The sequence below is a fragment of the Mycteria americana genome, chromosome 8, assembly GCF_035582795.1.
Source record: "Mycteria americana isolate JAX WOST 10 ecotype Jacksonville Zoo and Gardens chromosome 8, USCA_MyAme_1.0, whole genome shotgun sequence".
Lineage (NCBI taxonomy): Eukaryota > Metazoa > Chordata > Aves > Ciconiiformes > Ciconiidae > Mycteria > Mycteria americana.
Genome location: NC_134372.1, coordinates 27,249,887 through 27,277,760, shown reverse-complemented (window position 1 = coordinate 27,277,760; position 27,874 = coordinate 27,249,887). Strand labels below are relative to the sequence as shown.

Sequence of the window (27,874 nt, the reverse complement as noted above, 5' to 3'; positions counted from 1 at the left end):
GACCCCCTCTCAACCTGGGGATGCTCCCAGCACCCCTGAACTTCACAGGGGCATCTTGCCTCTCCTCCTATCCCTGGCTGGGCACCTGGGCTGCTTAGGATCCCCAAGAAGGGTGTACAAGGAGCCAGGGGTCCAAGCTCACAAGCTCTGGCAGTGCTGCTACCTCCAGCCATGGGCACCCTGTCCCCAAGGCCAGGCTAGCACCCAGGTTGCAGATGCTCCGTGCTGTCCCCTTTCCCAGCTTCTCAAAATTCTTGGCTACTAAAATGCCACAGGCTTGGGAGGAACTGGAGCTGGTGAGGAAGAAAAACTCACTGGTGCCTGTGACTCACCAGGCTGTGGGTACCAGGGCTTGTTGGAGCTTGTTTGGGGCACAGCTCACCTCGGCGGGGCAGAGAGGTGGCCCCAGCCCAGCAGACTGCCTCAACGCTCTGTCTGCCTGTGAGGCCTGGGTGGGAGGACTGGGTGGGAGGACTGCGGCATTTGTGCTCCTGGTTGGGAAATGAGGGGGCTCCTGTGCAGAGCGGTGCATGGCCTCAAGATTCCCAGCAAAGCAGGTGCTGCCAGGCAAGCCCCAGCTCCTGGGGAGAGGTACGACCCCAGAAAAGGCCAGACCTCAAGGGACAGAGGTGCTTCAGCTGACCCTCCAGATGAGAAAGAGGAGGTGGTGGCCTCTGAGGGAAAGAGGAGTGGGTTTGCCTCTCCTGCAAGCCAGGTTGCTCTGCCCACCTGAGACTAGGCATGGTTTTGAAGGAGCCTTGGCTCCTTTTCCCCATATCCCCCAAGCAGCAGCTCCTTCCAGAAATGGCAGAACCCTCCTGGGAAAAACCAGCACGACACCAAAGTCCTTTTCTTTGGGGGTGTTACCACCTCCTGGGCAAATTCATGCAGCCCAGGGCTGCCTGACCCATGCAGAAGCCCCGAAGTTCTCAGCCTCTCCATCCTGCAGAAGTGCCATTCCCATGCTGTGCTACCCCATGCGACTGGCTTTCCCCCACCCAGGGGTACCGTGCCCAGTTGGGGATCCACTGAGAAGGTCTGGCCTGGGACCGTGGAACTGGACTGTGGTGCTACTGGTCCTCCCATCCCAGCCCCAAGGCTGCTCCCAAGGACACTGTCCAGCACAAAGTCCCCCAAGAAGTCTGCAGTAAAGACACCATGCTTTGGGTGGAAGCATGGCAGAGATCAAGCAGACCTGGGCACATTCAGCAGCCAGGGAGGACAGCAGGGCTTTGGGCTGGTTACATGCCCCCTGGGGCCTTCCTTCAGCTCAGAGCAGCCGAAGGCAAGGCAGGCAGACTGCTATAACTGCTATAATGCACAGAGGATTCAGAATTTTTTGCAGGGGCCAGCTCCAGGCCAGGGCAGAGACAGTCTCGGTGGAGGCATTGCAGCTGGGAGAAGGCACATGCACTAACTGACTTTATTTATTAGCAACATGAAGGTAGGGATCACAGGCTGCCCTGCACGCCCAGTGGTGGAGTCTCAAGTAGGTCCCTTGCAGACCACAGAGGGCTGAGCATCCCAGTGCTCCAGGGCACCCAGAGAGTCACCTGGCACTGCAGGGTCCCTCACAGGGACAGAGAGTGGTCACCAAGGAATAGCTTTACCTTCCCAGTTGAGCAGGGTCCCGCTGTGTTTCTCAGAGAGGGTCGGCAGTACAGACAGCAGCCCCCGCACACTTGTGTCTACTGTCAGGTCAGCCTGCAACGGGCACAAGTGAGGAGCAGGACTGAGACCCCATCGTCATTTCCAGCCATCCACTGGCACCTGCTCAGCTCATGCATGTCGGCAGCAAGGCTCAAGGCTCCTTCCACCCGGAACGAGTAGAGCCACAGGAGGTGGGATGGGTCCATTACATGGGAGGATGGTTGGGTATGGGCATGCTCAGTGATGGCCTGGATGGAGGTGGCTTGGGCTGGGAAGCCAGCTACAGGCTTAAACCAATAGGACACATAAAAGATACCTGCTGGAAGCAGGATGCTATGTGCAGACTTCTCAAAACTCCAGGGCTGCAGGGACCACCCCCACCCCAAAACAGGGATCCTGCAGGATGAGTGGAGACCTCATGGACCTGCAGCTCTTCGAGGAAGGGGGCACAGGATGGGATGGTGCTGCTCCTCTCCTCCCTGCTCTGTTGGATTCAGGTTCTCTGTACATCTCCAGGCTACCCAAAGCCTTTTCCCCCTGAACAGGTCTCCTGCTCACCACGGACATGGGCTGATGCTATTTCCCAGGCAGCATGCACATGTTCTGCAGTGGCCCAACACAGATGCAGGCAACTTGCAGCCTGAAAGGCAACTTATTCTCACATGGATGCCTCCTCCAGAGAGCCATCCCAGCCACTCGAGGCATCTCCCTTGCCACTGCAAGTTTGCAGGCTTGCATCTCCACCCATGGGTCCCCACCTTGACCTGCTCAGCCGAAACCCACCTCCTGGCTGCCCATGTCGGTTTTCACCCAGCCGGGGTGAAGTGCCACACAGAGGATCCCGGCTTCCCCGTAGGTCAGAGCCTGGCACTTGGTAAGCATGTTGAGGGCAGCCTGGGGAAGGAAGGAAGCATCAGCCATGGGCAGTAGAAAGTTCCATGCACCAGGCTCCCCTCCAATTGCTGCCTCACGGTGAGGGACAAAAAGCAATGCCAGGTCTTCAAGAGATAGTGTGTGTGTCCCCTAGGTGGGCAGCAGCTGCGCATGGAGAGATGCCCAGGGAACTCGGGCAGTGATCAGCATGGATAAGTGCCTCCATCTTGCAATCTCAGGTGCTGCCCTGAGATCAGGCCTGGCAAAGGGCAGTTCTAACTTCCACTGAGCTCACGAACGTGGGCAGGTCCCCAGTCTCCATACCTTGCTGCAGCGGTAGGAGATGACAGGCTTGAAGAAGGACTCGGGAGTTTTGTCGATGGACCCCATGATAGTGGAGATGTTGATGATGGCTGCCTTGCTGCAACTCAGTCCCTCTTCGGTGCTCTCCTGGGCAGCCTTCTTCAACAGGGGCAGGAATGCCTGGGGAGAAGCAACCTTGTGTGACACCTGTGCCTCGAGCCAGCCCCACTCAGGGCAACTGCAAACCAGCCTGCCTATGGCAGGGAGGATGAGGAGGAACAGCAGGAAGCCAAGAGAGCCCAGTTTTTTTGCTGCAGTGGCCCTACCTGCTCCCAGTTAGCCCAGCACAACGCAGGGGGGCTACAGAGGGCTTGGGCTGCGAGCACAGCCCTAGCACTGCCCCCTCCTTCCTGCAGCCCCATGAAACCTGGCAAAGCACTCTGAGATCTCCATCGTGACCACAGGCAGCCTGGGCTACCCTCAAGCTGGGCTAAATTCCTCCTCCATGGTGAACTCCATCCCCAGAGCTTCATCCCTACCTGGGCCATCAGCATTGGTCCCACCGCATTGGTCTTGTATGTCCTTATCATCTCTTCAGCGTCTACACTCTCCAGCGATGATGCTGGGGTGTAGATGCCAGCATTGTTTATTAGCAGGTTCAAGCCTGTGCCGTTCAGCTTCCCCTCCACGATCTTCGCTGCATCAGTAATAGCCGAGGGATTCGCAACATCTGCAGTGGAAGAGAACAGGGTTTGAAAGCCATGGCGTCCGCCCAGGGGGCCTGGGAGAAGAGGGAGGTTAAGATGCTGAGCAAAAGCTATGCATCTCGACCTGTGTGGCCTTCCATCTGTGGGCACCAGATGGTGCTGTGCAACCGGCTCAGAGCACCCCAGCACCCACAAGCCCCAACTCATCCCAAAACTGCCTCCTCTGCATTGCACAGGGTGCCCCACTACCAGCAGCTGAAGGACCCTGCCCTGGGGCAGCCCACCGGGCAAAGCCGCTCTGGTGACAGCCCCATGGTAGCAAAGCACTGCTGTGACTCCCATGCTGTGTCAGGCACCGGCAGCCACAGCCTCCTGTCAGTGGACAAAGTCCATGCCTGAGCAAGCTCTGGAGAACCCAGGGCAGTCTTGGGGGGACAGTCCCCACGGGGGCTGTGCTGGGACCTGCTGCGGGATGGCTCTGCAAGGTCCTACAGCTCCTGCCCGGGCTCTGGGCCGATTGTACAGCATTTCCACGGGAACTGCCTTCCTCCGGAAGCCCTCCTGGTCTGGCCCAGGACTTGGGATCAAGGCAGCTCAGCTGCGTGGCAGAGCAAGGATGCGGCCACTCAGCTGGGGGAGCTAGAGGCCACCCAGGATGGGTCTCAAGAACCTCCTAGTCCTGTGGCCATGGAGGCTCCAGGGAACAGGGTACTGGGGCTGGAGAAGCTGGGCTTTTGGCAGCAGGACTCGAAGCAGAACTGAAGAACTGGATACCCATGTAGAGCCTGAAGGCAGGGAGGGAGGGAAGGAGAAACAGGGCAAGTGTGGCTGGCAGCCACAAATTTACCAGCTCAGAGGCAGAGCGCACCTACCCAGCTTCACAAGAATCAGGTTTGGGTGTTTGGATGCCAGATCTCTCAGCTCCTACAAAAAGAGACATGGAAACAATCAGCACGAGGCAAAGTCAATGCCAAGCATCATCCTGGGGCACCAGCAATGGTCCACCCTGAGGGAAACATCTTCCAGATGTTACTCAGTGCTTGTGAATGGCTGGACTGGGGACCTGCCTAGGTTCTCAGGCTTCTTCTAGGCTCCACAAAGCAACATGCATGTGCTCAGAGCACAACACAGCCACAACTGAGAGATAGTATGGCCCCTCTCCCAAAGGGTCTATGTGCACAACCCAGCCAGAGCCACAGCAAAGGATGAGGGCAAACTATTAAGGACCAGCTCACCCAGGAAATGATGCAAACTGGCCAAGGATACAGCCAGGAGTGTCTCCCAGATGCTGCTGGAAGTGAGATGGAGGAAGAATGGCTATGAGTGCCAACATCAGACTTGACATTTGGGGAAGTCACATCTGGATCCATATAGCCCAATCCCAGGATCCACTCTGCTCTGGACACTATGTCTCACCCACTCAAGTGAAATGAAGCACTTTGCACATTTTTATTCATTATTTTCACCAAACACAGAGGATTCAAAAGCCAAAATGGATAAAAGCTAAAACTTTCAACTTTACGGTTCCTAGCAGCTCTTTGCTCTGAGCTTTCTTCAACTATAGCAGGTTTTAGATGACAGAAACCAAAACACCATATTCAATGTGTCCAAAACTATTACTTTTAGAACTAAAAACCTCTTACAAACAAGCCCACAGAGAATGCTACAGGGGAAACTCAAATTGGTGGCTTCTTGTGAAGGGACACTTCCCCTGGGACTCGTCCTACCAACGTGGAGTGGGAGAGCTGCTGGCACTGGCTGTGGTCCACCTTCAGTTACCTCTGGGCTTCCCCACCAGGCCCCATGTTCCCACATCCCCCTGGGCACAGGAAGTGATGGAAAATCCATCTAAATTGTTTGTGATGGCCAACAGACGTTTCTCCTCCCCTGTTTTGCCCAGCTGCTAGCCTCTACAGCTTTGCACCACCCCAGCGTAAGTCCAGCCTCACCCACCCTGACACCTGATCCAGGCACAAAGGGGCAGGAGGAACGATGTGGGTCCTCCGGTGGCAGCAGCCTGACAGAGAGTCACTCTGTCCACAGTCTCCTGTGGTCACGGACTTCAGCAGCAACACCATGAAGATGCTGCCCTCACCCTACCCCAGCTAGACAATGCTTAGAGAAGCATCCCATGGTTGAGAGCAATGCGCATGGACCACCTGTGGGAAACTGGCTCCAGTCCAGCCAGCCCTGCAAAAAGTCCTCTGATCTCATCATTGCCCGAGCCCAGCAAGTTGTGGGGGGAAGAACAGGGCAAAAATTAAGAGACCTGAGCTAGCTTTGTCTCAGCCAGCTTGGGCACCAGCAGCAGCAGGAGCTGGGCACCCCTGGGCTGGCAGCAGGGTGGATTCTCACTGCACTGTCATCACTCCTGAGCCAGGCAGCAAGCACATGAAGAACATCTCAAGGACTTCCTAAGGAGTGATCTCTGCACACAGCCAAGCTGCGAGAAGATGCAGCAAACAAATCAGCTAGAGCCAGAGTATCAGAGCAAATGTCTCCCCGCTGGTATTTCAATTGGTCACAGTAAGCAGAGGAAAACCAAAGCTGGGCCTAAGGAAAGCTGGAAACACGGTGATGCTTTGCTCCTGGGATTTCCTGCTGAAGCAACACATGTGAGTCTCTCCAATTTTAGTGAAGTGAAAAGCAAGGGAAGGACAATCTCACAGCAGCTTTCAGGCTCCACCAGTTAACGAACCCCCAGATCTTGCAGAGACCAGTAACATATTGCAGAACTGGCCAGAGCAGCATCGCTGCAATTCACACCAGCTCAACCTTGGCACAGGAGGGCCGGCTGGGGCACAGCCAATGCAGCCTCAAATAGCCCAGCAGAATGGTTTTAAGGGTGGCATGGCTTATTCTTCGCCCGCTGCACAGTGAACCTTCGGAGGACTTTCACTCCGGGCAGAGTGCGGTGCAAACACAAGGTCCTCTGCGACCGCAATGCTTTTTTCACGCCGGTGAAGCTAACCGAGCGTGTAACGAATCACATCTGCCTGCACCCAAGGGTGCTGCCGACACCCCCCTTGCCTGCTCCGACCCCCCCCGCCCCGCACTGACCTGGGCCCGCGGCCCCTCGGGGTCCCGGCAGGTCGCGAAGATCCAGGCGGGCGGTCGCGGTGCCCCCAGCAGCTGCTTCACCAGCTCCAGCCCGATGCCGCGGTTGGAGCCGGTCAGCAGCACCGTGCGCGCCCGCACCGCCGCCATTGCCGCCTTCCCCGGCCCCCAGCGGGGCGGGACCGGCCCGGCACCGCCTCCCCGGCCCCGGGCTGGCCGGGAGGGAGTTGTCCCAACGGCCGGGGGGTGTGTGTGATTTTTTCCTTTCCATCTAATATCCATCTAATATTCAGTACAAACACACCAACGACATCACCATCCCGGGGTCCCCGCCTGCTCCGGCATCCCTGCGGGTAGGAGTGACGGCTCCCGGAGCGATGCTCTGGGGGGGTTAGAGGGGACCCCCGTCTCTTCCCAAGGCTGGGGTGCAGGGGAGAAGGCTCACAGCATTTCTGGGGTGGTGTCTTCAGCACCTTTGGCACAGCAATGCGATTTTTCCCCTAGATGGGGGGGGGGAACCACCCAAATCCCAGCGTTGACCCAATTTATCAGGGAGGTACACCAAATCTTTCACAGATGCTCTTTATTGCCTCTCCAGAAATGCACCTCATTTGGCTCTCTCCATGATGATCAGACACGATAAATTGGGTAAGTAGGCTGCAGTTTGGGGATTCAGGTGTTTGGGGGGATTTTTCTTGTTTTTGTTGATGAGTGTCAGGTACCTGGTTCAACAGCTGGACCAAAGGCATGGAAAAGTAGAGCAAGGAAAAGGTTTGGTGGCAGCTAGGGATGGGAAAATGGGGTGTGAGGCGAAAGGAAAAACAGAAAAGACACCATCAGCATCAGCTGGAGGACTGTGTCTGGAGGGGACCTGCATGTACCAACTCTGCTGCCAGCCTGGAGGTAGGTGTTGATGTTTTATTTTCAATTATTGTGTGGATAACCAGATGCACAAAGAACATTAAAATACCATTATGGTGAGTGCACAACCAGGAGCTCAACAATGAAGTAACAACTGAGCAACTCTGATTTATATAAGCATCATTATTTCTGTTGCTTATTTTCATCTTTGTTTGACAAACACGGGACAGAACACCTCTGATACCAATAAATACATTAGAAAATAAATAATGATATTGTATTAATCTGGTGATAGCATCAGGTGATTTGTGCTAACTTTATCCTGCTCCACTGCAGCTCAACTACATGGTTGTGCCACTGCTCCCAAGTTTGCCTTGGGATGTAAAAATGCTTTGAGAACCTTTTTGTTTTGAACAGTGATACAGAAATTGGAATTTACTAGGAATAAATCTTTGATTATGCTAATAAATGCTAAGAAGCAGAAACCCTCCTCATAGCATATATTTGAATTAAAGGTTCCATTCCCCTTTTTCTGCCTCATTCTGTGCTCAGGCCATCAATTAGGTCACTTGTCACCAGAAGTGCTGCTCCATCTGTTGCAAAGATTGGCAGATACATAGCAAATGAGGACAGAGGGGTACAAACAATCATGGTGAACCACACTGAGGAATGGGTTTTTGGCCACCTATTCCACACAGATCCTGCATGCTGCAGGCAAATTACGTTAACCAGTTCTTTCTAGGTGCTTGCTTCAAAAAGCCCTGGAAATGGGGATCTCCTGTGATCTGCTGTGTAGAAACAGTTAATGTGCAGCCACAGCTGAAGTCAGTAGGAGCCTGTTCTGAATATAAATGTGAACTGTGAAAAAAGACAAGCTCTAAACATTTGTAATTGGATATTTCCCAGTATGGACATTGCTTGACCCACTTTTAATGCTTCAGTTCCCCATGTACAAAATAGGGGATTATCACTTTTTTTAAAACCTTGTTAGTTAAATGTTGTGAGGCTTCCAGAAGGTAATGAAAAGAAATGGAACAAACAACAACAAAAGGTTACCCAAGTGCTTTAGTTTCTCTACAACAGGCCTCGGTAACTTCCTGCTGCCTGGTAAAGCCTGATTCTGATATTACTGACTTTTGGAGCACCTGAGTGTATAAATATGAGCATGTTCCACCTGTTTGCTGCCATGCTGCCCTCAGCCCCCACCTAACCTTCGTGGGCACTGGTGTCCTGCGGACACAGCTTTGGTGTCTCTAAAAACTCACCACTGCCCACTGTGAGAGCCACCTCTCCAAGCAACAGTCCCTGGCATGGTCCACCTGACCCTCACAACTAATGTCCCATCCTGCTGCATCCCTCAGAAACAGGACATGAAGCTGAGATGTTCCATACAGAGGAACAAGTCCCACTGCAGGCTTAAGAATTTTTCCTGTGTCTTATATTGGTGTGGTTCTTAGGGTGTCAGTTGAATGTCCAGGTCCTACCAGTTGAGAGGCTGGGTTCTCATCATGGAGCAGCTGGTGGGGTAATGCAGTTTTAGGAGGAGGGACATATGTTTTGGCTTTAGCAAAGAAGATGGGCTGGAAAGAAGTTGGGTTTTTTCCCAGCACTGTATCCACCTATCAGGTAAAGTCCTGCCTCCTTCTCTCACTCCTACACATGGATGTCAAACCAAGCCATTCGCAAGCTGGACATTTAGCCTGTTCCTTAGTGTTACTGAGATGGGGCATATCTCCGTGTCACGTATGAAAGCCCATTCTCAGGCATCCCTGTTAGCAAATATAATAGTGAGAAAGCAAATTTGTCCTGCTTGGTGGTTCTGAGGTCCCTCTTCAGGGCATCGTGCTGAAGAAGGAAGGATAACCCAGCCAGATAACTGCCCCCAGAAGGTGGCAGAAAAGAGGCCAGTGGGGACCTGCAGTGTCCCTGTGGGCCCTGGCAATGTGGCTCTGTCCCCATGATCAATTGTCAGAGCTGCCAGCAATGCGGCACCCAGGTAGCTGAGGTCTTTTGACTGCTCTCATGAGAGGAATGTCCCCATAAAAGTGCTTCTGAACCCAGTTTGAGTCCCCTAGGTGACCCTGGGTCCAAACACTGTGGCCCAAGTGAGGTTGCATGGAGAGTCTGAGCATTTTAAATCCTCTTCTGGGAAAGATTTACTTGGAAAAAATCTCCTTTGCTGAGGTCTCTGCAGGGATTCAAGGCTCTGCAGTTGCAGTGAGCTGTCCCATTATCCTCAATACCACTCAACCCTAAGCATTAGGCCAGATGGCAGTTGTGTCCAGGACACTTCTCAGGCTGTGTGGGGGCAGTCCTGCAGGGAACATGGGTGTGTGGCCTCTGGAAGCCTAGGGCAGAGTCGACAGCACCCAAACCACCTTTGCTTTTGTTTCTCCTTCCTTGCAATGAGAAGTCAGTTCCTGTGAAACCAGTGTGCAGGGACCTAGCCAGAGCTTGTTGTGCATCTCTTAGTGTTAGAGAGATGCTAATAGACAGAGACTTTGCAGGGAAGCCTCTGTCTCCATGCTTTCTCTGTGTACCTTTCCTGACAGTCCTAAAACAGGACCAGTACAGTCCAGTACCTTACAAGAATTCCATAGTCATTGAGCCAGTGTCTGTCTTTGGGCAACTGAATCAAGCTCATGCGCTCTGAAACTCAATCTAAATCAGTTGTGCTCTGTCTGTACTTGGACTATGAAAAGTACATTGGTCAACATTTTTCAAACCATCAGGTTGGAAGGGAAAGCAGAAGGCTCAGTTGTTTGTCCTTCCCCTCTCATCCCACTGCCTGATCAGCAGTGCAGTGGGGCTTGAGCTGGCTTCCACCACCAGCTCAGCTGTGATGGGGACGGCTGTTCTGGGCAGGAGGTGGCTGTGCCCCTTCACCCTGCCCAAGACCAGCAGCATTGAAGGAAAACTGACTCCTCTGTGCTCTCTCCCACAAGTAGAGAGTCCCCCCATCCTGCTCTACCCACTTGTCCCTGGGTCTGGTGCATGAATGTGGGGAGTGAAGGTGTTTTCTGCACTTTGTGCCTCTCTTGGCATTGTGTTCGACTCCTGTCAGCACTAATCATCCAGCCCAGCTTCCATCTAAGCCTCTGTGCCTGCCATTTCCAATGAGCTAGTTTGAGGTCTTCAGAAATGCTTTGCTTCTAAGCAAACCCCTGGCTCAGGGGCTTTGGCAGGATTTTCTGGAGTCTGGACCAGAGAACTCACCATAAGCTTGGAAAAGGAGGAATGTCTTTACTCCCTGCCTGAGGAAGCCACAAGTTGCCACTTATGGTTCCCCACAGATTCATCTGGATCTTAAGAAACCCAGCAGTTCCTGTAGCTGTCCTCTGCACTGGGCAGAGGCTGCTTGGAAACCTGCCTCAGCCTTGGTTTCGTCTCATGTTAAGACACCATTTGCTATGCCAGGGTCCTGAGTGCTTTGCATCTGCTTTCCCGGCTGCCAGTGGTTTGGGTTCCTGGGCTCAAGGCCAGATCTGATATAATGCAGGTGTAACCTGGATCGGTCTGTTGGGAAAACAGCAAAGCTATGAAAAAGGACCATGAGAAGCCTTACTTGGGACCTCCTCACTTTGGGAGCTGCATTTAAGGTCAGGCTCTCACCGTTAGTCCCTGCACGATCCCTTCACAATGGGGTGTCACTAGTCCTCTTCAGCCAAAAAGAAAATGAGTCAGGGCAGGTGGACATGACCTGCCCAGCTTCAAACAGTTACAGGGCTGGGTAGGTCTCACCCCACACCTTGATTAGCAGTTCATTCATCAGTATCTATTGGTTCATCAAGCAAGTGACTAATATGTGATGACATGGCCAAAACAGCCCTGAATACATCGTGGAGCAAATAGGCTTGATAAATAGTAGCAAGTTTATTCTTACTTACAGGGTAGATTAAATGTACTAAAGATAATTGTGCCACACACCCATTCTCCTGGCTAGCAAAGAAAAGCGTATTTCTCAATACTTCTGTAAGCAGCCCTGTCATTGCCCTTTGTGCAACTTTCAGCAACTGATAGAGGAGGAGGTGTGACTGTGTCTTGGAAAACTGGCTCTGACTCTTCCTAGCTTGGGGAGATGGAAAGCATCCACATATGAAATATGGCTGTCTGAGGGGTTATGGGAGAGGGGTGTACAGAAGCACCTTAATGCTCAGCTTAAGGTTTAGACCATGCAAGAACGTTTCAGAGCAAATGAACTATCCGAATCCCTTCTCAGGAGCTGGTCTGAGGTCCCTTCCAGAGGCCTGGGGACAGCAGCAGCACTTGTGAAGAGGCTGGGTGGTGAGCCAGGTAAGGCTGGTTGCTTTTTCCTCTGCCTCTTCGCGCCAGGTTGGACTCTGACTCCTAAAGCAGCAGCACTGTTTAAACTCTAATGATCAATGATGCAGCATGGGGCCCCAGAGCAAGGTTAATGTTATGAAGTTATGACTCCAAAACAGTGGAAGGCTACAAAAATGTGATGACAGAGGAAAAAATAGGAGATTTTAAAAGGTTAAATTTTTTGTTTCTGATGCTGTCTGGTTCTGAGGCACTGTGGAGGTTTCTAACAGACTGTGGGTGATGGCCTCATCCTCCACCTAGAAGAAGAAAACCATGGAAGCCTGTTTGGAGGAGCAGAGCTCTCATGCAAATGGCATGTATCGGCAAGTAGAGTTGTGGTCTGTGGTCATTAAAAAGTGAAAATATAGAAAAGGCTATTGAAATGACCTAACAGAGCCTGAAAGCCAGTCCTGCGATCTGGGAGGTGTGCTGAGGTGGGGAGAATTGTCAGGGTCCTCAGTGAGAGATCAGTCTGAGACAGACAGCTGGAAGACACGGAGATTTGTACTGTTGATATGCAGCAAGAATTCATTAGACAAAAGAAGTCTCAGCCCAATGTGGAGAATTAGAAAAGCAGAGTAAGGTCTGACTGGCCTCAGGAAAGAAAATGGGTAAAAGAATGAAACACGTGGAGCTTAAGGAGAGACTGAGACTTGGCAGGGGAGAGGAAGGGGGAAGAGGGAAGATCTGTGATCAGCTCCCAAATGCAAGCTGCAGATGCACAAGAGGGCAGGAGCCAATTGCTGCTGTCATGTTCCCCCAGAGGAATATCTCACCTAGAAGCTGGACAGCACAGTGCTAGATCGCCATCAAAGCAACCGTTAGTTCATGGAATGCTGGTGCAGAAAGAACCATGGGGCCACAAAAAAGGGCATTGCTATGAAAGAAAAGCTGCAGGCAGTAGAAGAGACCTCCAGTCTTGGTTGTCATGAGGTTGTCTTACTAAGTGAATGAAATGTGTAAATGCTTAATGTGCTGGTATTGTACTGTATGCAATGTCTTATGAATAACAGCAGAGGAACTAAACAAATACATTAGCAGGGAACATCTTCCACAAGGTCCAGAAGGCGAAACATTGGCTATCGCCTGCCAACAAAGATTATTTTTCATTTGCTGTGCCAGAAAGCACAGTGTGTTTGTGTGCCTTTCTGTCATGTGCTCTGGCCTTTATCTCGGGATTTACACCAAGCAAACAAAATGGTAAATTTTACTCAGAGGATGTGAAAGCAAATGAACATCTGCTGACAAAGCTTGCTACAGGAGAAGAGGAAAAGCTGGTGCTGTCACCAACCTGCGTGTTCCAGGGTACAGGGGGAATTACAAAGCCCCTTAGGGCTGGGGAGAGACATGCATGCCAGGTCCGGCTGGCAGAGCAGGCGTATCAGAGGGATTTAGTATCTCATGCTCAGATGCTGAGATGAGATGTGCAAAATTCAGTTCTCTCTCAAACAGGTATATGGTGATGATATTTCAACCCTAGGAGCCTAGCAAAAAGAAATCGGAGAAGTTTTCCTCTGTGATTTGTGGCATGCCTCTACTTGAAAAAATGTCATTAAAACACTACTATTTGGTAAATATGCCTTTTGGAACATGCTTTATATACATTCAATTAATTTTTAACGTATCTGGGAAAGAACTGATTGCTGTCAATGAGTATATTTCTCGAAGGCATGACGTCCAGATCTAGATGTGGTCTGTGCTGTTTTGACAAAAACCACTCACCTGTCCTGTGCTGGATTAATGTGTACTGTGACCGCCTGAGCCATTGCCTGGGGGACAGCCTGGTGAAGGCAGGCTAGGGATGGAAGGCTCGATCCCTTGTGCAGCTGGACCATGCCACCTCAGACACAGAAGAGGCACAGTGGACACTGCCACCGTAGTGGAGCTTCATCCCTACTTTGGGCAGGGCTGGTTGCCGCAACAAGGGTCAGCTCCCCAAGCCCTTGAGTCAGCTGCTGAAATATGAGATGGGGAGGTGAGTGAAGCAGGGCGGGACCGCCTGTTTTGGTGGCACCGCGGTGACCATGCGACTGGCCTGAGGTGCAGAGGGCTTCCTGGGACCAAACTTTGGCACATCCATACTTTAAAGTAGTTTTGTTTGGGGGGAAGGTGAATGCAGCAGCAATATGAGGGTGAGGATGCTGCAGACTTAGAGCAGGACCGAGTCAGAAACAAGTGTAGGACTGAGGATGGCAGAGCTGGACCACCAAATGGGCATCCTTACTCCAAGCTACATTCCCCCGACTGGGTTTGGGGAGGGTGCCCTGGGCAGAATAGTCCCAGGGCTGTGGGGAGAACCTGCCTGCCCCACGGCATCTGCCAGCTGAGCCCCAGAAAGCAGACAGGAGTGGAGAGGATGAAAGCAGATGCTGCTGGAGCATGAGGGCTCACTTGGCACTGTAGCTGGGAGGAAGTGGCTCTGGTTAACACTACTGCCAAGACATCCCAGCAGAGAAGGTGACACGTCAACAGTGTCACCATCTCCATTGCTGCCCAACAGCCCGTGCAATGGCTCTGGGACTCAGAGCTTGAAAGCAAGGCGTTACCAAGAGGTTTCTGGGTATATGTCTTCATTTGCAGTGGAGCAGGAACACACGATGTGCACATGCACCAGTCCTAGCCCTGCAAATCTGTAATGCTTCACTTGAGGTTACTGGGCAGCACCGGGCTTCACTGATGCTAGTGCAGAACTGTCTGTGCCCCATGCCTATGGGTGATGTGGACAATGGGGCTTTGACCAAGGCATTTCTCTTTGAGGAGAACGTCCTGGGCACCTGAGTCGTCCATGCCTTCTGGGCAGAGGGACCGCTCAACTTAGGAATGCACCCAAAGGGATGGAGTGCACGAACAGCAGTGTGGTGATGTGCAGGCCATGCAAGTCCGCTTCCTTCTGCCAGTAGGCCACACTGGGTTTGCTCCACTTCACGCGTCTTTCATGGGACAATCAGTGAATGGGCATTGGCTTGGAAGAGGCAAGAGCAAGGCAGAGCACATCTGCTCATGGCCATCTGAGGCACGACCTGGTATGATGCGGAAAGCCTGTGTAGCCTGCAGGATGCTTGTGAAGCTGTAAAGCCCACCTGAGATATGGGGCATCCCACATCCCTCCCACATGCTGCTACCTCCCTCCTCACCCATGACGGCTTCTCCTGGCCAGGCTGGCCAGTAGCTCCTGGATTATAGGGCCGGGTTTCCCAAGGTCAGCTGAATTTGCCTGAAAAAGCCAAGTGATTTTTGTCCTTTGGTAATGAGGGCTGGCTCCCCGCCAGGAACTGTGTCCCAGAGAGTTCAAAGAGCTGGAGAGATTGTACCTGGAGCCAAGGGTTTGTGCAAGCCCTGAGTGGGTGGGGTGGCCATGGAACATGCTATAAAGAAGCATTAGGGAGCTGAGCAAACAATGCAGGCTGGAGTAGAGGGAGGAGAAGTGATATGGGAGAGTTTCACGTCCGCTCCATTCTGGTGACCGGGGCCAACCGGGGAATTGGCCTGGGGCTTGTCCGGCAGTTCCTGGGGCTGCCAAACCCACCTGAGTGGGTCTTTGCAGCTTGTCGGGACCCCAAGGGACAGCGAGCGCAGGTGAGGCCAGGCTGGGACGCAGTGGGTTTTGCTGGGGGACAGGAGCACTCAGTGCCAGGGCAGCAGGTTGGAGCAGGGAGGGGGTTTGTAAAGGGCTCGAGCTGCAGTCGGGCACCTGTGGCACAGGGCAGCCGGGCTGGGATGGCTGTGGGACCAGCTGTGCATGGGACGTGCGGAGGGGACAGTGGCACGTGGTGTGTGAGGGAGGCATGGAGCCCCACCTGAGGGGAGCAGGGCAGCCAGAACAGTGTGCTGGGCATGAGGCGGTGCAGGGACAGAGCTGGAGCGATGCTGGCTTTGCCTGGGAAAGGCTGAGCCTCTGCACAGCCCCTCCTGCCTCTCTGTGCCCACATGGTTCCCTCTCCTGCAGGAGCTACAGAATTTGGCCTCCAGGCACCCCAACCTGGTCATCATCCAGCTCGGTAGGTGTCCTGAGGTAGGGGTCCCTCCCCCCAGTTCTCCTCTCTGCCCAGCCCCACGGCCCCCCACAGACCTGGCATGTGCCTGGGCGCCACACACACTCTGGGAGCCCAGTGCTGGGAGGGAGCCATGCTGATGGGCCGGTGCCTTTGGTGACACCAGGTACTGTCATCCCTGGGGGGGACACAGGGGGTTCCAAGTCACCATGCTGACCTCTCCTGTGCCGGCTCTGCAGAAGTCACCAACCCTGCCACCATCAAGGTGGCTGCAGCCAGCGTCCAGGAGCAGCTGGGGGACTTGGGGCTGAACATCCTCATCAACAATGCTGGAATTGCAAAGCCAAACTCACTTGACAACGAGACGCTGGAGAACATGACCCAGATTTACACCACCAACACAATCGGGCCCCTGCTGCTGAGCCAGGTGAGATGCTCACCCCCAGCACCGCAGTGCAGCTCCGGGGAACATGCCTTCCTGTGGCCCTGGCCCCCTGATCTGGGCCATCCTGGGGGGCACAAAGAGCTAGTGGGAGAGGATCCTGCCTCCGCTCTGGTGCCCGATGGACTCTCACTCAACAAGAAGCTCATGGAGCTGCGGGCTGGAGCTCAGGAGCTGCAGCCTGGTGGGCTGGGGCAGTGGGAAAATGAGGGAGGATGCTCCAGTGCTGGTGCTAACGTTGCCCACTGTGTAAGGAGTTGGTCCTCTCCCCTGTGCCACCTCCATGCGTGCCCGTCTCCTCTCCTCTCTCCTCCTGACAGGCGTTCCTGCCCTTGCTGAAGAAAGCTGCCCAGGGGAGCCCAGGCTCAGCATTGAGCTGCAGCAAGGCAGCCATCATCAACATGTCCAGCTCTGCGGGCTCAGTTGAGGAAGTCTATTTATGGGATTATGGACAAGTTGTCTCCTACCGCTGCAGCAAGGTACTGCCACACTGTGCTGGGCATGAGCCCAGAGATTTTCCTCTCCAAACAATCTCACATGCCTTCCAACCTCCCTCTCAGTCCCTGCACCTCTCTGCACTGTGATGGAGCTCCTGTCAGTCACTGGGTCCCTCTGACGGCACATTCCCCTGCCTGGCCCCAAGTCCCACCTCAGAGGGATGTGCCAGGACAGGCCTTTGGCTGGGCTGGGTGTCTGGTGGGGATAGTGCATCAGCACAGTGTGCCCTGGGGAGCTGGCTCCACCTGCCCTCCCCTGTTCCTGCCGTGGGGTCTGCAGGTGTCCCCTTGCAGGCACCCTTCCCCTCCCAGCGCCATCCCTGCCCTGTCTCCCTGCAGGCTGCTCTGAACATGCTGACCAAGTGCCAGTCCCTGGGCTACCGGGAGCACGGCATCCTCTGCGCTGCTCTTCACCCCGGCTGGGTGCAAACAGACATGGGGGGCTCAGGATCACAAAAGGTAAAAGAGCTTTTAGCCAAGGTCTGGAAGAACCTCTTTATTTGGGAGTGCAGAGCTTCCAGTAGATTGAAGTGTCCCACACATGCTAGGCTCTGGGAGACCTCTTTGGCAGATGCTCTGAGCTAGAGGCACATGAGGGAAGGAGATGAGAGATGGGGAACTCTTCTTGCCCTGTGCTGGTCTCTCCTCACTCATGCCAGACAGCCCCAAGCCCTGAGCAATGATCTGCTCCAAGGCAGACCTTAGGCAGGCCTTGGGCACACGGCTGTTACTCCCTCTGCTCCCACAGCCCCCTGTGACAGTGGATGAGAGCGTACAAGGGATGCTGAAGGTGCTCTCCTCCCTCTCTGAGAAGGAGACTGGGACCTTCCTGGACTGGGAAGGGAAGGTTGTGCCCTGGTAAGATGCCAGCCCAGGACCCTGGCAGCAGGTCCCTTTGCTGCTGTTGTGCCTGTGTCTTAATAAATTTGTGTCTGTAAATAATAAGTAGCACTATCTGAGCCTTCCTCTTGGTCTCCTTTTAATTATCATTGTAAGAGTCTTCACTAATGCTTTGAGAGAACTTCAGAGTTATTTCTGCTCATAATTGAGCTAGGTTGGTCTGAATGTCTGATCTCCTCTGGCTGGGGGCCTGGTTGTCATCCTGGTAGGGCTTTGTCCCTGGGTACAGAGGGGCTCATCCCACAGATCTCCCTCTGAATGGCATCAGTCACTCCTCCCAGTGAGCCCTTCCTGGTTTGTAAGTACAAGGTCCAGCAGAGCACTGCTCCTCGTTGGCTCTTCTATCACATATGTCAGGAAGCTGTCACCGATGCTCTCTGGAAACCTCCTGGGTTGCTTATGCCGTGCTGTGTTGTCCCTCCAGCAGATATCAGGGTGGTTAAAATACCCCAGGAAGATCAGGACCTGCAAATGTGAGGCTACTTCTGTCTGTAGAAGGCCTCATGTACTTGTTCTTCCTGATCAGGCAGCCTACAGCAGACACCCAATACACTGACACCCATCCCAGTCTTCTCATTAATCCTGACCCATAAGCTCCCAGTTGGCTCATCACCCATCCCCAGGCAGAGCTTCATGCACTCCTGCTGCTCTCTCACATAAAGGGAAACCCCATAAAGGGGTCCCTGAGCCTTGCTGGTGTCCCAGGACTGGGGATCCTGCTGTGTGCGTCAGTCTCCAAGCCTTATCCATATCCCAGGAACTGGAACGCCGCCGTGCGTAGCCCCACACCAGCAGTGGTGGCACAGACTCTCCCGTCGGGACCAATGAGCTGACCAGTGCATCTGGAGTGCACAAGGCGAGCCCCCATATGGGGACCCCTCCCATGGCTCTCAATGCCCCGCCATTCCCCTTGGGAAGTGGGCAGTGAGGTGGGGATAGCACCCTACAACACCCACCACACCTCCCCTTCCTCTTGTAGGGCAAAACCTGCCAGGATCTGGGGGAGGCTAAGAGGGGTTGGGGGAGCCCCTGCAGTCCCTCCGTGATGTGGTCTGGGGTCACAGTGGGACATTCCATGTCAGGATGGAGCTGGAGGCCCTTTGGTGAAGTCAAAGAAGGAGGTGGAGACCACGGAGAAGATGTTTCCTTCTCACCCTCCTGCTACAGGAGTTAACCCAGAGGGAGCAGGGGACAAAGACAGAAAACCTGTGGCCAGATACATTTCCAATGCTCAAGAATCTCGCCCCTGGTGGTGAGGCTTGCACGAGTTATTTTCTGAATGTTGTAGAGAATATTAGCTATGAAAGTATCCGTGGAAATGTGGGGGCCTTTTGGGGAGGACTGGGTAGGGCTGATGGGTGCAAAAGAGCCCTGTCTGATCATCCCTTCCTGGCTCATGATCAGTTTGGCAGCCAGGACTCCTGGGTCCTCTTCCTGAGGACCTTCCTCTGCCCCTGCCTTGCTGCCCACTCCTCAGGTTGAAGCCCCTGGCATCAAGGGTTGCTGCTTGCCTGGAAGAGGGGATTGCCCACCTGGAGCTCCTAGCCACAGTGGCCATGCAGAGTTGATGAGCACAGAGGGCTGACAGTGGTCCCTGCAGAGGAGATACCTGGGGGTCCTCTGAGCCTCCGAGCCCTCTGTGGGCACCACACCATCCTCTCACTGGCGTGGACATCTGTTCCCAATATCCTACATCTCCTGTCATGTAGGGTACCTTCCATGTTCTTAACTGGAGCAGCAATACGTTTAATCTCACTCATCATCTTCTTGGGTAAGAATGTGCTGAAGGGTTGTGAGCTTGCTGACTTGGAGCATGACACATCTTTTGCTTGCTTTCCAGAGATCCTTATGATTTAGGATAGCGTGTCTGAATGCATTAGACAGCACTTGGCACAGGATAGGGTAGGTCTTACATCCTGTTCCTCCCCTCGTGAAACCCAGAGAGCTTGCCTTGTCTGGACAACACTGTGCCATCGAGTGCCATCAATTCCCTGCTCTGAAAGCAGAAACAGTCACCCGGCAGGACACTGCTGTCGACAGATGTGGCACAGACCAGCTTCTCTGGCACCTGCGATAAAAATGAAAATCCAGATAAAGTAGAAGAAAGTGTTAAGCACTTCCTGGGACTTCTCATCAATACTGCCAGAATGGGAAGACCATACCCTGGAACTTTTTAAGGGTTTCTCCTTGTTGTTGGAAACCCCTCCAATTATATCTAGGGGAGGGATGTTGGCTCTGCTGTTACTTTTCCCAATAGCTTTCTTGAGCACAGCAGAGGAGAAAAGAACAAAAAGGGCCAGGAGTATGTGCTTTCTCTCCAAAGCTTCCTCAGTGTCCCATCTTGGCCTTTGTAGGCTGGGGGTGGGCAAGGCACAAGGCAGCATCCCCATGCTCTGACAAGTCACCAGTGAGTGTCTTCCTCTCCAGGATACTTACAATTGTTCCTTCTTTTTACCTGCACCGTTCTCAGGGTGTCCGGCTGTTAGGAATTGGGATATTCTATGTTCTTAAAGACTACATGTGCACTGTGAACAGCGAGGTTTTGATTGTTTGGAGACCCATGTTTCATATGTCCAAGGTGGCTGCAGACAAATGCAACCTCAGTTACACTGAAGAAGATGTTCCTGGTAAGAAGAGGGATTAAAACCTTTGCTTGCCCTTGCACAACCCTTGAGGCATATGTTAACAGCTATTAAGGCATGACTGAATGCCTGAAGATGTCCTGAGAACAACCTCAGCTTGTTCAAGCTGAACAGGCCACCAAGGAGCAATTTCTCAGAAAGACCCCATGGGTGTCCTTTTTTAATGATACACCTTCACCTAGAGTATCTCTTCTTTAATTGCTCTCATGCTTGGCTCCATACCATTCATGATTATGAATGTTAGGACTACTGCTTTCGGACTTCATTATTGGATTATTGGAACTGCTTTTTCTAATGAAACTGAGAGAAAGCTCATGCTCCACCTTTATGGTGCTGCCCACCTACTCGTAAGGGCAAAGGCCACAGTTCCTGCTGACTGTTACAGGCTCCTAGAGCAAAGTGGGTACAAGTCACTTGTAGACAGACCAGAACCAAAGACAAGGACAAGTGTTTGTGGAAACGCTCATGGATGGCCAGATCTGCCATGATTTCTGGTCAGTGCAGCTGCAGTGTGACATGAATGATGCCGTGGGGCAGGAAGAGCTTGGGTTTGTGTTTGGAGGGGTTCTTCTCTTTCACATAACCCCATCTTCCATGTGATTGAAATGTCAGGTGGGTGCACGTGGGGACATTTGCTGGGTATGAGGAGCAGGGGGATGAAAGGATGCTATAGGCTGATGTGCAGTCCTTGCATTTTGCTCCTCCATTGCTTTTCCATGAGTCTGGCATAGACTTAGCTGGAGTGGACTGGATGTGGGCATGCTTGTGGCCGAGTGCCATGGACTTTGTCGTGGGATCTGCCCCCGTCTCCCCTGCCCTCGCACACAGCGCTCATCCCCCAGGCACTCTTAGGGCCTGTTAGCATGGCATTCAGCAGACTGCACTGGAGCAATGTCCTGCCTGAAGCTGCTGACAACTTCTTGGAGCCTACGCTGTCCTGCTGCAGAGGTTTTCCTCTTTTTCTGTTCTCTAGCTGATGTAACAGTCATCCCCCTGAGGTGTGAGGAGCTCTCTGTGTGTGCCCAACTACCTTTTACAAGGGTGCAATGTTGTGTATATGAGACTGTGACATCATTCTTTTGGGCCACCTCTAAAAGACAGGACACTGACTTTGTCTTCAAGGCCATCGGCATTCTTTCCATACAATACAGGGAAGTCACTATGAGGTTTTTTGATGACTTTCTCCTCGCTGTGGATGGCACTGGAAAGCTGCTGGAAGCCCTTCTCAGTGTAAGTTGATCCCTTTCCTGTGCTACACCTCATCTTTCTGGACACCTGTCAAAGGAAAACTGAACTAATTTCTGGTGGCCTGTCAGGACCCCCACGGCCACTGGGGCAGTCAAGGTCTACAGCAGTGCCAACTCTGTAGTGTCCTGTTCTCCTACACAGTGGTCTAGTTGACATATGAGAATCTAACCTAGGAAGGTTAGATCTAACCCGGAAGGTCTAACCTAGAGTTAGATCAAGGCTCTACCTAGCCCAGCATCCCACTGTCTGTCCTAGAAATGATAATGGTGGGGCTTTAATGGATTCAAAAGTAGACACTGTCTAGGGAAAGAGTCCAAGACATGGGGACATGCCCATTGCATGTCCCATCCTACTTCACCCCTCACAGAAAGCCAACATTTAGTTCCCCCGCACGTTAACAGCCATGGGGTGATCTTATTGCTTTTGAATCAACTTCTTGGACCATGTTTAGGATGCTGAGGCAGCAGGCACAGCAGCTTCAGTTCCCCATAGTCCTGTTGTGAACCTGAGAGATGGCAGCTTGCATGGGGCCACACATGACAGTGTTATTGCTCCTTGTCAACTCTGAGCTGTGCAGCTTCTACCTGAAAAGCTGAGGGGCTCATATTAGCCAAGGAAAACTTTGTTATAGGGCATCCGAGTGGCCATGTCTTCTCTGAGCAGAAGAAAGACTTTATAAACAAGGTAAAAATGTCCCTGGAATGTTTTCACATATCTCTGTCTCTGTTTCAGACCCCAGGGAGGAGACATGTGGTGGTATCAGGCAGAGAAAGTCCTGATTTTCATGTGGGTCCTGGCAGTATCTTTGTGTTGCAACAGTACATCCACTTCTCATTGGTTGAGGAACTCAAGCAATATTTTCCATAAGGTTTCCCCCAATTCATCTTTCTTCTGGGTGCAATTTCAAAATGGGAAGATCGCAGAATTTCCTGCACATGGATTGTACGGGAAAAGTGTCCCTGAGTGGGTACCAGATTCATACAAATCCTATGTTTGTGATATAGCCATGCCTATGGTGAGACTTGAGTGCCCCAAGTGCCCCTAAATGCCTGCTTCCGAGTCCCTGGGGGACAGGAGGAGTGATTTCCCCTCCTGTGCTTGAGTGGGGTTCCTCAGAGCTCCGACCTGAGCTGGGGCTGCTTAGTAGTGGCCTTAATGGCCATGGGGATGGTGGTTATGCATTACAGATGCCCTGACATGAGTCTGAGAGGGTCTGCAAGAGAGCTGCAGGGCAGGGTTAGAATTCAAACCAATCTTGGCCATTTGGGTAAAGAGAGAGTAGTCTGTTCTTCATGTCCATGAACAGGAAGAGGAGACAAGAGAGTCTTCAGTGAAGGAGTCACCTTTTTCAGAGTTAGGACTTGGAAGCCCTGGAGCAGATTTATGGGACATCTTGTGTGCTCCCAGGCCATGGAGGTCTTGTGTCCCTCCACTTCCTAACAGAGCTCTCAAGGATGTTGCACATTGTGCTTTGGAAAGCAGTGGCCTTAAAAGACCTTCTCAAGTCTCTCTGTGACTGTCCTGTTAATGGAAGACGCAAAGGCAATGTGATGGCCCTTTCTTCAATCTGGTGTCTTCTCATTTCCAGGTTTGATTTTACGCTTTCCCCTGAGAAAGCAGCTGTGGAATGTCCCTCTGTAGGACCTCTGAAGGCCACAAAAGACAGGGAGGAGGAGGAAGAGGAAGAGAAGGAGGAGGAAGAAGGTGATAAGCAAATTGAGACTGATGGTAATGTCACATCTGACTTGTGAGAGAGTGGGAGGGGGGGTGTGGGCATGGGTGCTTGTGTGTAGGTGTTCCTTTAGCCCTCAGCAGCAGATGATTGAAGACAAGGTAAAAATGTGGTGCCCTGGGAGGAAAGACTGTACACAGCAAAGCTCAAGTCACCCGCTATGGAAGAAGAGCTTATGGCAGCCCAACACTGACAAACGCAGCTGGTACTGCTGAGGGACACTTTCCCCCAGCGCTCTGTGCCCTGGTATATATTGCAAGCTGCTCCTTCGTTTTAGGAAGCTCCGCCTTGAGCTGCCAAGGGTGAAGGGGTCTACCTCTCCCACAGATCCTGTGCACTTGAATGTGGGGAGAAAAATTGCCCAGAGATGACAGTTAAATGGCTGGTAAGCTGTGCCAAAGACCTCCTAGAGAGCAAGACCTCTTCGAGATGATGGCATCAAGGGAATGGGATTGTTTTTTTCAGATGCTGGAGCAGATATGCCTGTCATTCTTGTTAAATAGCCACAAAGATGCTTTCTGAAGAGTCTTCCCCTTGTATAGTTCCAGACAGTCCTCCTACTGAGCATCTCCTTTCTCAAGGAAGGTGGTCTCAGTCTTAGTCCACACTATCTGGCCAGAAGAAAGGAAAGGGGCAGAAAGGCAAAGGAAGAAGGTCACCTGGCAGGTGAGTCTCATGGAGAAACAGATGAGGGTGACCCTGTGCTCTTGGATTTCTTGAATGAGTTGTTCGCTTTGTACACAGTGTAGGTATTGCCTCTGAAGGATTGTTCAGATTTGTCACGGTGACTGACGTTTGTGTGAAGAATTACTCCAGGAGCTGAGGAAATTTTTCTCCTTCCTTTTTGATGTCTATGAACCTCCTCTCATTTCAGTCTAAATGATGCTGCTTTTCAAAGAAAATGAAATTCAGAACATCCTCCCCCAGCAAGACAGAGCAATGTCTGTGTTCACTGTTTTCTACCTCAGATTTTGTCAACTGGAAGACTCTGATTTAATTCCAGATCTGGTGTTCAAGGGGGGGTTGTCTGGCACAGAAGGAGTGCCAGAGACAGCTAATTGCCAGCATTGCTTTTCTCCCTCAGACACTTCCTCCTTCTCCTGTACTGAGTGCCCCCAAAACACAGCCTTCAGTGTGTGGCCACCACAGTGCAGTCGCAGGAGGTGGGTCGTGGTCCCTCCAGGCTCTGGTTATTGCAAAAGTCACTGTTGTTCTCTTTGTTCCCTCAAGACGGGGACCACATGTGGGTGTTACAGCTCATGTGAGTGCTACAACTCAAGGTTTTCTTCCTCCACCGTTGACACGAAACCAAGTACCCAAATACACCTAAATCTCCGGCAGAACTGCCATTTGCTGCAGAGGCTGGCACTGAGCTACTCATGAGTACAAGGTGGAGAACAGCCTCATCCCGTACTCATATCAGCTCACCCTCTTGGGTATTTTCAGCTTTCTGCCAAGAATTCAGGAGAGCTTCTTGGTGGTGGAGAAGGACAGCAAGCACAAGCAAACTCTTGGTGACAGACCCTCAAACCACACTTCCCATTTTCAGAAACAAAAGGAGGACCTCCCCGTCGCACCAGGAAACCAGTCCGCAGTTCAGGGTGTGGATCAGCTCTGGCAGGGGCTGAAACGGGATGTGGGTGGAGGTCCCAGGGGATGCTGGACAGGGTCATTGAGGACTCTTGGTGCCCTCAGGGCCTGCATTTCCTCCAACCAAGCCATCTTCATGGCTTGGTGATGTGCTGGAGGATTTAATGACCTGCTGGAGGATTTAATGTCATGCTTCCTGCTCTGAAAAACAGCTATTCCCTCCCCTCATTTATCTCATGATGAATGATGTCAGCATGAGAGTGTGGGGCCAGTGGGGAACTAATGTCCCCCCCACACCCAGAGGGCTATGCTGGGGTGATTCTCCTGGTTCCTCTGCTACAGCTGCAGGTCCCTGCCTGGGGCAGTTCATCTCATAGGGGTTTCTGAGGGTGGAGTAGAACATGCTGGAGGGCTGCACAGACCCTGTAGCTGCTGGCATCACCACTGCTGAATGTTTGGAGCACCTGAGGGAGGTGAGAAGCCTCCTAAAAATCGTCCTCTGGTGCCAATGCAGGCTAGGTGGTCTCATGAAACACTGACAGAGATTTGGCCACTCTCACCACTGCCAGCAGTTGCAAAAGAGGAGAGGACTGCTCCCTTCCTGCACAGAGCCACATGAAGAGGAAGCTGGAGAGTCCTCAGGCGCTACACAAACTGAGTGTGTTCACCAACCTCAGCCCGGGAAACTTGAGCAGCAGCAGCTGTCCGAGGCATGAAGGACTCCAGCTCCTGATCTCTGGGGCTGGGTATGGCATCCTCCCCTTTCCCATGACCTGGCTTAGACCCTGATGCCAGGCAGCTCCAAGCTGCCTCCAAGTTGAAGGCAGGGGGAAGGAAGGAGGGTCTCAGCCAGAAGGTGAGAGAGACTTTTTCCTTGCTGTTGCAGCCAGCAAGGCAGCTACACCTTGCAACTCTTGGAGACTTACCACATGTGTCGGGAAGAGTGGAGCAGGAGGGTAGAGCTGAATCAGCAGAGGAATTGTGAAGAGAATCAGTTATTCTGGTAAACCTCTCCAGCTATGGATGGTGTCTCACCATCCCTTGCAGTGCCCTTCCCTCCACAACCAGGAGGATTCAGGGGAAGGGGGTCTCTCACTGGCACCACTTGTGGGAGGGCAGCAGGCTTGGGAGGTTGGCACCTCGGATGAGGTACCCTGCTATCCAAGGGCCAGCTGTTGGACACTCCAGTAGGATTTCTAGATGGGACCAGAAAGTTGTGGGTGGCCAAAGAGAAAAGGATTCCTCCGATGTTTTCTAACTAGACACTGAGACGCTTTGCCCTGTGGGTCAATGCCTGTTTGGTCCAAAGTCTCATCCTTTGTCCGACCCATCCCCACGCTGACTGCCTGCATCTTGTCGTTGCCTTGGACAGCAGGGTCTGTGTCCCATCATAGAAAGCATGGAAATGCCAGAGGAAGCAGATCCCATAATATCCAGCCTGAACTGAGCCCGTAGCATTTCTGCGCCCTCCTCCCTGTGCAATAGAACCAAACTGTTCCTCCTTAACACCACAGCATTGGGCAGCAGATGACTCTCCAGGATCAAAGGGAGAGGTATGTGGACTTCTGGTAGAACAGAGGACATGTGAATATGATGGGGAAGTCTATAGACATGGTCCTCAGCCACCTCCTGAAACCTGCCAGGACCTGAAGAGTGTCCAGCCCTACAGGGCCGTCCCCTCATGGCCAAGTGGAGGCATGTCCATGTGGAAGCTCCCAGGACTGCTCTCCATATTGCCTCCAACTCTGACACCACTGCACTCCAGTGCTGTCCCCATCTATACTGAGATGCTGGAGACCCTGTTCCTACTGGAGGAGGTGCAGGAGGCCCTGGAGCTCCGCATCCAGAGGCTGCACCACCAGTGGGGCTGGCCCAGGAGGTCACCAGGAGCACCCCAGACATGGCCATCAGCCCCCTGACAGCCCCAAGCAGCACTCCATGTCCAGTGCCACTCTTGGCACCCAGGGACAGGCTGGGGAAAAGTGGGTGTCAGGGGGAAACCATCCCCAGTGCTGGCCCTGCTGCCCGCGCTGCAGGGGACAGAAGCCAAAGAGGTCCCCCCATCACTGTCTCATCTGTATTTCTATTAAATCTTGTCTACATCTCTCTTCTGGGTGGCTGCGCTCCTTCTTCTGAGTCAGTTTGTGGAGCCAGGATGGGCTCTTGGTGCCGTGTGCATTTCCATGGGGCACATGTGGCGCTGGGGGAGATATGGAGATGCCCATTGGGGCTCTGGGACTCACCATGGGGCTGATGAAGTGGGGTGAGGGATCCGATGGGCACATGGGGGCCCTGGGGTCCATGCAGGGCTTGGGGGCACCAGGGCTCACCTACTGCATATCTGCTGGCGCATGGAGGGATGGGGAGGAGGAGGTGGTGGAATGGTACCCAGGGGGCTGTGGGCTGGCCGGGACATGGAACAGGGAACTCTCACCCCCACCGTGTCCTTCCCTCTCCACCAGTGCTGAGCCCAAACTGCGCCAGGACAAGAAACAGCAAAAGCAGCTCTGGAGTCACCAAAGCACCTTCTCAAAGGCATAAAATTGGGAGTAATGTAGAGGTTTTATTTCATCAATAATGAATACAAAGGTTGTGTTTTAACATAGGGATGAAGAACACGGGACCCTCAACCATCCTCCCTACCTTGGCAGAGTGGGATATACACAGAGTGGTCCCAATACAGGGCACACAGGATGATTTTGATGTCCCTGTTAGGGCACCTGGCATGTTTTGGGGGCCTGCAAGCATCACCAGAGGAGAGAAAGGCAGGGGCAGGATGGCTCTGGGTGAGCAAACTCCTGGCCCTCCCTATCCTCACCAGATGTGAGGTCATTTCGGCGTGCCCAAGGGAGGAGAAAGCCCCGATGGGGAGCAAAGGAAGAGGGGATCAGACTGGCATTGCATACACCTCTCTTGGCCCATTTCTAGCCTGGGCTCTCTCGTACCACCCATTCATGCCTCTGTAGTGCAGACCCAGTCATAAAGAGGCTAAAAGGACAGAAAATTAGGTTTCCTCTCCAAACCAGGCAGGAGCAAAAAGCCTAGAGGAGGAAAGGG

General features: G+C 52.8%; 2 protein-coding genes and 1 long non-coding RNA gene across 5 annotated transcripts; 2 read left to right on the top strand and 1 right to left on the bottom strand.

Moving 5' to 3' along the window:
* Nucleotides 1-1,376: 1,376 nt before the first annotated feature.
* On the bottom strand, nucleotides 1,377-6,763 carry LOC142413813 (C-signal-like). 3 transcript variants are annotated; one of them, XM_075510349.1, is made up of 6 exons: nucleotides 6,594-6,763; nucleotides 4,406-4,457; nucleotides 3,366-3,607; nucleotides 2,848-3,006; nucleotides 2,434-2,544; nucleotides 1,379-1,704 (listed from the first exon to the last, which is right to left on the bottom strand). In XM_075510349.1, the coding sequence occupies exons 1-6, from the start codon at nucleotides 6,738-6,740 to the stop codon at nucleotides 1,591-1,593; spliced, it is 825 nt and encodes a 274-aa protein (XP_075366464.1). In that variant the 5' UTR covers nucleotides 6,741-6,763; the 3' UTR covers nucleotides 1,379-1,590. The 3 variants fall into 3 exon arrangements, with proteins under 3 accessions (XP_075366466.1, XP_075366464.1, XP_075366465.1); XM_075510350.1 differs by having other exon boundaries at nucleotides 1,383-1,704; nucleotides 3,366-3,556; XM_075510351.1 differs by lacking the exon at nucleotides 2,434-2,544 and having other exon boundaries at nucleotides 1,377-1,704.
* Nucleotides 6,764-15,203: 8,440 nt separating this feature from the next.
* LOC142413522 (C-signal-like) lies at nucleotides 15,204-17,569 on the top strand. Its single transcript, XM_075509742.1, has 6 exons — nucleotides 15,204-15,350; nucleotides 15,721-15,772; nucleotides 16,006-16,193; nucleotides 16,529-16,687; nucleotides 17,045-17,164; nucleotides 17,454-17,569. The coding sequence occupies exons 1-6, from the start codon at nucleotides 15,204-15,206 to the stop codon at nucleotides 17,565-17,567; spliced, it is 780 nt and encodes a 259-aa protein (XP_075365857.1). The 3' UTR covers nucleotides 17,568-17,569.
* A 7,916-nt stretch (nucleotides 17,570-25,485) lies between these two features.
* LOC142413348 (uncharacterized) lies at nucleotides 25,486-26,598 on the top strand. Its single transcript, XR_012776797.1, has 3 exons — nucleotides 25,486-25,563; nucleotides 25,704-25,820; nucleotides 26,332-26,598. It is a non-coding gene; the product is annotated as an uncharacterized LOC142413348 (long non-coding RNA).
* Nucleotides 26,599-27,874: the final 1,276 nt, after the last annotated feature.

Bases quoted from the DNA above. Each gene is read 5' to 3' on its own strand.
- LOC142413813 (XM_075510349.1), bottom strand. From the start codon at position 6,740: ATGGCGGCGGTGCGGGCGCGCACGGTGCTGCTGACCGGCTCCAACCGC. The intron at 3,608-4,405 runs GTAGGTGCGCTC...CTCTTCTCCCAG, and splicing joins CCTGATTCTTGTGAAGCTGG to GCCCCCTGGGCGGACGCCAT. The intron at 1,705-2,433 runs GTGGGTTTCGGC...TGCCCGTTGCAG, and splicing joins CCGACATGGGCAGCCAGGAG to GCTGACCTGACAGTAGACAC.
- LOC142413522 (XM_075509742.1), top strand. From the start codon at position 15,204: ATGGGAGAGTTTCACGTCCGCTCCATTCTGGTGACCGGGGCCAACCGG. The intron at 15,773-16,005 runs GTAGGTGTCCTG...CCGGCTCTGCAG, and splicing joins CCTGGTCATCATCCAGCTCG to AAGTCACCAACCCTGCCACC. The intron at 16,688-17,044 runs GTACTGCCACAC...GTCTCCCTGCAG, and splicing joins TCTCCTACCGCTGCAGCAAG to GCTGCTCTGAACATGCTGAC.